The sequence below is a fragment of the Sinocyclocheilus rhinocerous genome, unplaced genomic scaffold (genome assembly GCF_001515625.1).
Source record: "Sinocyclocheilus rhinocerous isolate Xijiao unplaced genomic scaffold, SAMN03320098_v1.1 scaffold20, whole genome shotgun sequence".
NCBI lineage: Eukaryota > Metazoa > Chordata > Actinopteri > Cypriniformes > Cyprinidae > Sinocyclocheilus > Sinocyclocheilus rhinocerous.
In genome coordinates this window covers 2,165,729-2,176,794 of record NW_015640468.1, presented here as the reverse complement: position 1 = coordinate 2,176,794, position 11,066 = coordinate 2,165,729, and the positions used below count along the sequence as shown (strand labels likewise).

General features: G+C 35.4%; 1 protein-coding gene across 1 annotated transcript in view; it reads left to right on the top strand.

Moving 5' to 3' along the window:
- The window catches only part of LOC107753130 (RIMS-binding protein 2-like), a 162,605-nt gene that overhangs the window by 100,268 nt on the left and 51,271 nt on the right, over window positions 1-11,066 (top strand). The window contains 1 exon segment of the mRNA XM_016569256.1: window positions 3,506-3,595. Coding sequence (XP_016424742.1) covers window positions 3,506-3,595 — 90 coding nt within the window.

Below are 11,066 nucleotides of genomic sequence, written 5' to 3'. Positions count from 1 at the left end.
CACTTCTTACTGTTCTTACTGTTCTTTATGCAATACAAAATTTAATACAGGCAAGCACATACGTGAATATTACAGTAGTATGTTTAGTATGTTGTTCTGAACTTAGTTAAAAAATGTTCTAGAGCAGAGGGTTCCAGATACGTGTGTGTGTGTGTGTGTGTGTGTGTGTACCTGTGTTTCTATTCCGGTGGGGACTTATACCTGAATACACACAGACTCATGGGGTCCCCACGGGTAAGCAAGCTAATAATTCACACAGAATGAAGTTTTTTGAAACTCTAAAAATGCACAAAGTTTCCTGTGAGGGGTAGGTTTAGGGGTAGGCTTGGTGTAGGGCAATAGAATATACGGTCTGTACAGTAGAAAAACCATTACGCCTATGGAGAATCCCCACAAGGATAGCAAACCAGACGTGTGTGTGTGTGTAATTAGTGGATGCTTCACCTCTAATACATTATTAGCAGGCTCTTCCAGCAGAATGAGTAGAATGTTTTTGTAATGACCTCCCTCGTGGCATCCCTCTCTTTTTTTCATTTGGGTTTTTTTTTTTTTTTTTTGCATCTCATGCAAATGATGGTGCTGCAGAAACAGCGCTGAGTCTCCTGGGCTGATTCATGCAATTTGTTAGTGTTACACATTCGATGTGAATCAAGTTTATATGTGTCTAATCTGTAATCATCAAGAAACAATCAAATGTCTCGTTCTCTCTCTCTCCTCTACACTGGGTCACTCGAGGCTTAGTCTATCATCCATTCAGAGTTTTTTGGATCGATGTTCAAAGAGCGGGCTGTCAATGCAATCATGTGCAGCTCAGGAGAGATTGGAAGTGACTACAGTGAATTGACGCTAGTTGAAATGACAATGGCCTTTCTATGAGAGTGAATGGAGAGAAATGGAGGTGATCTTAGTTCTGTTATAAGTGGATGTGTATGTATGTGTGCTTGTATGAAGGAAAGTTACTAACATTTTAATCATTTTATTTATTTATTTCTTTTTTGCTCTTTTAATAACATTGTTACTGTATCCGGCTTCATTGAAGTAGAAGATTTACAGTCTGTTAATAGAAAGAAAAACCCATCATATTCTGGGATATGTGGTTGGGAATTTCCACTATGAACAATACATTTTTCCTCTTTAGAGGAGAAACCAGGATGTCAATATTTTCATGCTCCTTAAATGCCCCGGCATATCTGAGGCCACACACAGAGAGATGCGCACGTGAACACATGAATACTCACATTTGTGGCTCTTGCCTGGAGATAATATGAGTAAGTGATGCTATAGCACCATACCACGTGGATGTTGTTGGAGTGTAATTAAGTTTTTGTCTTGCAGTGAGGGGAGAATCTTAAAGGAACACTCCAATATTTTTGAAAATAGGCTCATTTTCCAACTCCCCTAGAGTTAAACAGTTGAGTTTTACTGTTTTCGAATCCATTCAGCTGATCTCCGGGTCTGGTGGTAGCACTTTTAGCTTAGCTTAGCATAGATCATTGAATCTGATTAGACCGTTAGCATCTCACTCAAAAATGACCAAAGAGTTTCTATATTTTTCCTATTTAAAACTTGACTCTTCTGTAGTTACATCGTGTAACATCGTGATTATTACACCGGAATGAGAGTATAGTTCCTAGCCATATCGGCCTAGAAAATCGCAACTTTTCATTTTCCGTCGGTCTTAGTACACGATGTAACTACAGAAGAGTCACGTTTTAAATAGGAAAAATATAGAAACTCTTTGGTCTTTTTTGAGCGAGATGCTAACGGTCTAATCAGATTCAATGATCTATGCTAAGCTAAGCTAAAAGTGCTACCACCAGACCCGGAGATCAGCTGAATGGATTCGAAAATGGTAAAACTCAAATGTTTAACTCTAGGGGAGTTGGAAAATGAGCCTATTTTCAAAAATAGTGGAGTGTTCCTTTAAGCTGTATAGGATGGGGGTTTGGTTAGGGGGCATATGCAAATTTCCTGCAGCATTCAAGATTAACCAATCATTTGAGAAGTTAACCTAATTATACAGAGCTATTTAAAGGTGTACAGATGATTCAATCATAAAAACCAGCATGCTGTCTAATGTGCTGTGTGCTACTCTCCTCTCTTGGGTAGTGCCTCATCAGCATTACTTTCTTGTACTTCTCAGGCTTGCTTCCTCTCTCTGTCTCGTCTCTCTCAATTATATTTTGATTTCAGTTTAGTGTGCTTCATTGGTATGACAATACAATGCAAAATCTGTGAAATAATAGTAAAATATGATAATGGGAAGAATATAAACAAATAAAACAAATCAAAATTAAATTAAATTGTAGTAAAATACATTAAATTCCATAGGTCCATGATTTTTTAAATGTTTTAAATAAAATATTTATTATTCAGTATTTTTATTTATTAAAAAAAAAATAACAAAAGTAGTATTCGTGTGATTTAAAATAATTGTTTGGCAGTAAAATACATAAAATTCCAAAATAATTGTAAATATATATATTGAAAGAATAGTGTAACGTCCACCAAGGTTGTCAATCTAATCAATAACACATTAACAAAAGTAGTATTGTTGTGATTTAAAATAAATGTTTGCTATTTAACATATAAATGTAATTTATTCCTGTGATGGCAAAATTGAATGTTCAGTAGCCATTATTCCAGTCTTCAGTGTCACATGATCCTTCAGAAATTATTCTAATATGCTGATCTGCTGCTCAAGAAACAGTTGTAAAAAAAATTCTGGATTCTGTTATGAATACAAAATGTATATATGTGTGTGTGTAGATAGATAGATAGATAGATCAGTTGATCAGTTTAATGTATCCTTGCTAAATAAGATATTTTTAAAAAAAAATGTTTTACATTTTTTTTTCAAAATGTATTTACAATAAATCAAACATTTATACATTTATCACAAAGGAATAAATGACAAAGGTAGCTTTAACTGAAGTCAATATGCACTTACTGTGAACAGTTCATTGGAGCATTTTATTCCACAGGATAAAAATATCTTAATAATAGTGCATCAAAATGTAATAATTTCCTCTTCCTCTGAAACAACTTTTCTTTTCCATTGATGTCACTTAGGCCATGCTGATTTAGTGATGGACTCTCTCTCGTTCTTTTTCTCCTTGTCTATGTAGACTATTCTAGACGTGTTGTGTGGAGACAGCATGATTTCTGTTGACTACTGATCTCTGTATTGTAGTTCAAACCCTCAGTGTCAGTCTGGCTAAGACAGATGGGCTGCAACGTCTCTCTCTCTCTCTCTGTCTTACTGTCTTCACTCACTCACTCTCTCCCTGTCTCGCTCTCCTCAAAATGAATAATGCATTGACTAACACTAGCTGTGTTAGAAACTCTCTGCTCTTACCAGGAATACACCCTGCCGTCTAAACGTGTGTTTATCAGTGTGTGCCTGTGAGTACTTCTGCTAGACTCAAGCGTGTTTAAAAATGTGTACCACAAAACTGAGAATCTAACCTTTCTGTGTTGTGTGTGTGTGTGTGTGTGTTGACAGGAGAGTGAGCTTCAGCATGTTCTGCAGGAGAAAGCACGTCTGAATCTCCGCTTGTTCAACGATATCCAAAAGGCAGCAAAGTATGAGCAGGTAAGCAGTCTGTCTCATTGTGGCTTACGGCTAGATAGTAAACCCTCATCGTCTACTCACTCACACACGCACAATGGCATTGTAATCCGCTCGTGCTATCATTTGTTCCCTGGTGGAGAGCACTAATGGTGTTTTTGCCACTTGAGTGGAACTGGAGGATTGTTCCTCATAAAGCTGGAGGCCTTGAGCCGCCCGGCACACATTTCAGCGTCCTCTAACTCAATCTGGCGAGTCCCTCTGCCCCGCTGGAGTACAGCAGTGACCACCCACTCACTCGTGAGATTGATGAGTTCATCTTTGAATGGCTGTATCGATGCACACTCTATGAGTATGGAGGATTTGTGCAAAGATATAAATGTCATGGCGATTTTGGTTTATGCTAAAGGAGAGAAACTGGAATAAGGTTTGACTTGAGTGTAAATAAATCACAGTTACACATACATCTGCTAAGTTGAGTAATGTTTCAGCAAAGATAGCGTTAAGAAGAGATTAGATGGTCTTACACAACATTTCGACAGTAACTTCAACTGGTAACTGCAACTTCTCAGAAATATGCATGGAAAAGCTTCTTTTTTTGTCATACGAAAAAAATCTACCATTCTAAAGTTTGTGGTCATTAAGATTTTTTTTTTGTGGTCATTAAGATTGTGGTGGTGAAAGAAATTAATACTTTTCTAAATTAATAATACTAATGAATTAAAAAATCATCAGGGACGCATTATATTTCTCAAAAGTGACAGTAAAGGCATTTATAATGTTTCAAATAATGCTGTTCTTTTGAACTTTCTTTTCATCAAAGTATCCAGAAAATTTTTTTATCATGATTTCCACAATAAATATTATGCAGCACAACTTTTTTCAACTGATTATAATAGTAAATATTTATTGAGCACCAAATCTGGAATAAATTATATTTTAAAATATTTTCTATTTTAAACTCTAATAATATTTCATAATTTTACAGTTTTACTATATTTTTGATCAAATAAAAACAGAGTTGGTGAGCATAGTATTCTTTAAAAAAAATGAAAACGTCTTACTTATCCCTAATCTCAGTCTCAGACGTCACACCCACGGACCGTTGGCTGAACGTCTGATGCATATGGCACACAATATTGGACATGCTTCAGGGGTTTCTAAGTCGTCATCTGATTGGTTGAATTCTACAGGATTTTCAGGAGACGTGTGTGTCGCGTTCTTTAATGTTCTGCCTAGAAACAAAGATGCCGTGATGCCAAACCCTCTCATGAAAGAAGAAAGCCGTTGTGTTTACAGCTGTAACAAAGAGCGTTTATCAGGATCAACTAAATGCTAGGTTTTCAAAAGTATGTGAAATATGCAAAGTTCACGGCATAGACTCTTTAAAATACTTCCAAGAGTTTTACACACCGGTCTGTTATTCTGGGGACATTTCCATTACCCCTAAACATGATGTGGCACAAAACAAAACATGAGTCATATGGCCACTTGGGCGGTCCTTGACCATTCAAAGCGGCCATGGTTCCCAGACCTGCTGCCGTCAGTTTGAAGGACTGGCTACACAAAGACTTTTGAATGGTAATGGCAGTGTTAATGTATTATTTTTTTCTGTCCAAAAAAAAAAAGCAAAGTACACTTTTTTTAGCCTGCAATAATAATTTGTAGCCAGTAAATTATCTGAGTTCACTCTCCATTGGCCATAAGCTCATTGTGGATCCTGAGTACCTGTTAGCAATAAGAAGGTTTTGCAGATAGTACTTTAATATATGACTTTTAACAGGCAAAGAGTCTGTGCTAAAGCACAAAATGATTTAACATCTTAAATACCATGAATAGTGACTGAGCTGAGATGAGATGTGCTCCTTCTTGAATCCTGTATGCAGACAAGTTAATCCTTTACAGATGTCTCTTTCCATGTGTTTAGAATGGATCTGTAGTGGTATGAGCAGCCGTATTGTACCTTGTCAGATAATGTATCTGCATTTTATTGAGTAATATTAGGTTTAAATTTGATGTACTGTACATTGATGCACTACTGTTATTTTTGTTAATATTTTGAAATACATTTTATTTTTATACTTTATCTTTTCACTTTATTTTAGTGACATTTTTATTAATTTTGTTGTATGTTTTGTCATTTTCATGAGTTTTTTTTTTACATTATGATTTTAAGTTATTGAGTTGAGTTTTTATTATTTTTTTTAGTTATTAGTTTGTGTTGATTTAGTTTTAGTTACTTTAGTACTTTTAAGAAAATCTAAACCAAAAATGAGAAATGTTGCTTTGGCAACTACAAGAAACAAGTTTACTTTTTTTTTAATTATTATTTTGTTTTTATTACCGTTCATTTTGTTTCTAATAACGAAAATGTTTTAGTTTTAGGTAACAATAATAACCCAGTTTCGAGTCCTTCAGAGGTTTTTTCATCTAGAATAGTGCAGTATTCAGATACACAGTGTTCATATTTTGGTTTATAATAGAATGCCAGAAAGCACTGGAGCTTTCCCGAGTCAGAGGGCACATTTCTGCTTCTTTTTATCTCTTGGTATTACTATATTTTGGGGTTTTTCTAATCCACCATTTGTATGTGTCTACTCTGTATAGTCTATGTGTCTGTGTGTTGGTCCTTAAGGGGTAAAAATGTAATTTCCTGGATAGTGAAGTTGATATCGCTTGTGATGTTGATCTTAAGATGAGGGTCTTGTGTGTGTAGCCATGGAAAAGCAATTTCCTGAAGGACCGGATTATGACAGCGTCAAGAAACAGTGTTGAACAAGACATTGTAAGTCAGTTTGTGGCATGTATTTTTGTGTGTAACACAACATAACTATTGAAGACTTTTCTTCGAGGGTCTGTCATATCTGAAGAGTGGATATGAAGAAGTGCTGCTCTCTGGAACTGGCAGATATTACATTCTTGTAATAGCTGAATTTTATTTAAAAAACATGATTGGATTAATGCTTGAGCAGCAGCATGTTTACAAGTGCTGGTTTGTCACAGCACTGATGGACCATAGCTGCCATCAAAGAGACATGTATTACTCACATGAACAGCACAACATATCACTTATGTTCTTGTTACCAAACACTGCAGTTTCTGAACCAAAAACACCTGTGCCATAAATGTCATTCCTCATTAATATGCTCTAGTGCTGGTTAAGAACTGATCTGTAAATATAAAATGTTTTGCTCATAAATTTTTGGGGGGTTCAGTTATTATCATTTATTATTGATACTTAGTCATTAACACTGGTTCTTATTATTTATTTATTTTTTTGTGGAAATCGTGATACTTTTTTCATTGTTCTTTGATGAAAAAATTTTAAAAGAAAGGCATTTATTTTAAATTTTATAACTTTATAAAATATGAATGCACTTACTTTTTTTTTTTTACATTTTATTTTAGTCCAAACTTTTGAATGGAAGTGTATCGTGGTTTCCACAAAAATATTAAGCAGCAAAACTGTTTTCAACATTGATAATAAGAAAAGTTTTCTGAGCAGGAAATCAGAATATTAGCATGATTTCTGAAGGATCATGTGACACTGAAGACTGGAGTAATGATGCTGAAAATTCAGCTTTGCATCACAGGAATAAATTAGCAAATATATTCAAATATAAAACAGCAAATCATATAATACAGCAGCACGTATGCATTGGGCTCCATTGCTTATGTCTTCTGATGCTGCACCTGTGAACTATAATCGTCTACTTTGGTCTTCCTTCGATGTGCATTTTTCTGATCTCCCCTAGTTCTGTCTCACACCTGCTAGTGTGATCTGTTATCTCAGATTTATGCCTGCTAGCATCAGCACCCCTGTAGCCTGCTTATAGTTAATCTTTTAGTCATGTCTGTGTCAGTGTTTAGTTGGAGGCACATCTTGGCATCCCATCCTGGCAGAGCAGTGTCCTCCTGCTGAGCTGTTTGAAGGTAGGCCGTGTCCGAAACGTCCGAGTAGGTGTGTTGTCAAACGCTGTTGCAAAACAGGATCCCTACTCCCTCATTAGTCATTTATGAATGCAGTACCTATGAGGACGATAGCAATAGAGAAGAAGGGAAAGGCGAGAGAAAGAAAAGACAGCATAAATAAAGGAACCCCAGTAATTCAAATTCATATAAGTGTATTTATTTAGAAGGAATACAGTATAACGCTTCCCATAGTTTATGGTTTATGAGTTCTAGTAGTATACTGTATGCATTTGTCTTGCTTAAAGGGATATTTTACCCAAAATGAAATTCTGTCATCATTTACTCACCCTCAAGTTGTTTCAAACCTGTATGAGTTTCTTTTTTCTGTTGAGCTCAAAGGAAGATATTTTGAAGAATGTTGGTAAGCAAACAGTTGACGGTAGCCATTGACTTCCATAGAATGGAAAAAATACAATGGAAGTCAATGGCTACCGTCTACTGTTTGGTTACCAAAATTCTTCAGAATATCATCATTAGTGTTCAACAGAAGAAAGAAACACATACAGAAGTACAACTCATTATAGTATAACTTAGGAAATGACAGTAAATCCCCGCAGCTGTGTTTCAACATCTAGCGGAAAACCTTCCCAGAATAGTGGAAGCAGGGAGGCTAAATTTTTCTCTCCTATCTATTAATTTAAAATACATTAAAAATGCAGTTCATACATACAGTGACTTTAATATACATCTTCTAATCAAATTAATTTTTTTGAATTAAACTTCATTTTGATATTGTTTAGGAGGTATAAATCAGGCTTTATATTGGAACTATAGCACTAACAGCTCCTTACAGTATACGATGCTAAACTGAGAACAGTAATGGTGTGACGTCTCTGAGTCATGTGAGCCTGCTTTTGCTTGAAAAGAACTGTCCTTCATGCATCACTTATTTTGTGAGTTTACCCCCCACTCCCCCCACCATCTCAAATAGCTGTTACAGAGTGAGACATCATTGAATCTACAGCTCTGTCCCAGCGCTCAGAATGGTAGTCATTAAGATGGCAGCTGTTCCATCTACACAACTTGTGTCTATCCAGTCTGTTTGTGGCTCAGCATCACTGGATAGCAGAGGAGGACCATTAAAGATGAGTGTCTTCAATGTTTTTTAGAACAAAGACCCTTTGGTACGCAGAGAGGTTGCCAGAGAATTAACCGTTTTATTTCACACCTGGCCTATAATAACATGCGTACTTGTATTAATGACATATCTTGGTATGAAGCTTACACTGAAAAGCCATTAAAATCTGTTCCTTGCTAATGGAATGATCTTCCTAACCTTGTCCGGAGTCCCTGACAATATTCCAGAAACAGTTGAAAACTCATCTCTTCCATTAGCACTTAACTGCATACTGTGGACTCTTTTATTTAAAAAAAAAAAAATGCTCTTACTACTTTTTAATACCTACCTATTATAGCTTGTACTATTTCAGACAATGTTTGCAACTTTGTATATCACAAAATATGTTGTGAATTTTTTTTTAACACTTTTATGACAAGAAACCTTGATTATAACTTCTTATTTGGTAATATTAATGTTGTGTTTTTTTATGTAACTACAGTTTTGTGTTTCAAAAAAATTAATTGTGATCAAATAGTAATTAATTATTCCCCTGGTAAAGACCACTGATTTAAGACACTGCAGTTAAATGTTTTTTATTTTATTTTATTTATGAAAAAAAAAAAAAAAACTATATAGACATTTAAAAAAAACTAATACAAATATCAAAAATATTAAAACTTTAATTAAAGTGAAAACACAAAATATAAAAACTACTTTAAAATATTAATAAAAACTATATCTCAATGATACTAAAATAACACTCCAATTCCTAAGTGCACATAAGGCCATGCGTCTGACTGAGTTACTGAATAAATTGGTTTTCTCCATTAAAAATCCTTTTTCATTTAGGACTAGGCTTAATCTGTGTCTCTGTAGTTTTCTCTTGCGTTTTAGAATGAATATTCCCCCTAAAGTATGCAAATGTTGGCAATGTGAATTAGACTGCCTTATAAACAGGGTACACAATGCCTTAAACAAATAAAGCAGCATTCACAGCACATGTTATGTAAAGCTGAAAATAACAAAGCAGGAGCTTGATCAGATATAGTTGAATCGTGAAATGATACATTTTCACATTATTGGTTAATATCATTTTTACCTCCCCATAAGGCCTTGGTTATGCCAGAAGTAGTTGTTTTCAAAGGTGGAAAAAGTTGTTAAATTTTCATATAGGATTATAAAAAAAAAAAAAAAGATTTTGCATTCCACCATCATAGTATGTCACAGTAAAAAAAAAAAAAAAACCTTTTTAAAACGAAGTATGGCCTAACCTTTACATCAGTGATCTTCACTATTTTTTTCACTAGAGCCGCAATTATAGGATAAAGTTAATAGGAGAGCCACTTTTACTGCCAAGTATGACAAGTTACATCCAGTCATAAATAGCATGTCTGCTTCTCAATCTGTCATCCCTGAACATACAATATGCAATGCAATACAAAGGGGTTTAGTTTTAAAAGTTATTTAAAGTTATTTATTTAAAGTTATTTGCTTCTACATTAGCCCATCATGTATCAAACCATAAGAGCACATTCGGCGTTAAGAGCTGGAAAGATTGCCAAAACAACTCCGCAGTGAGTCAATGTCATGGACGTAAGGGCAGAGCAAGTTTAAATATCTTTCTAGTCTATATTTCCATCTTGTAATTCCGCTGTTTTGGGTATTTTTAAAATATAAATTATTTGTAATAGAGCAGACACTGACTGTTGTTCATGTATTTATGTTCTCATTTAGCGAGACAGCAGACGCTGAAAACACTGCACACTTCAGTATGTGTGTAGTAAATGAAACCACGCGTCTGTGCCATTCATTCATAAAGAGACATGCAGGATTCATATTTAAATGTTATTTTTGCAGCTTAAAATTTACAGATACCAGTCAATATTGCGATTTGATTTAAGTGTAATGACCTACTTTTGATTTATTCACCCAAACTTTGACAAATTCCGTGACATTCCGCGTTATACAGTAAATTCTGTTTTTATGACTGGATTCCGCAATTCCGTCCGCGTTTTCCGCATCGCAGAAATCATAGGGCCATAATTATAATGTGTTCTATTGTCTTTTGTCGCGTCACACCACGACGCTTGTGTCCAGTGTAGACACGGTGTGAGTTTTTATAATGGCTTAGACATAGTCCTGCTTGTTTTTAATGTTTTTATTAAATATCTGTATTGATCATATCATCGCATTATTTACTGCCATCTGCCATGCGAGCCACACATCAAAGCTTGGCGAGCCGCGCAATGAGTAACACTGCTCTAGGGTGAGGGGAGCACTACTAAGTAGGGTTGTGACGGTGAGGAAATTTTCTCACCGGTTAATCGATGTGTGACAACACCGGTAATACCGGTATCACCGTTGGGGCGGGGGCGTTCCCTCTTTTCCTCGCTTTCCTTCGCTTTTAAATAGCTTGTAAAAGCGCCGTGCGCATTTTACTTTCACTTTTGAATTAGCGGCAGT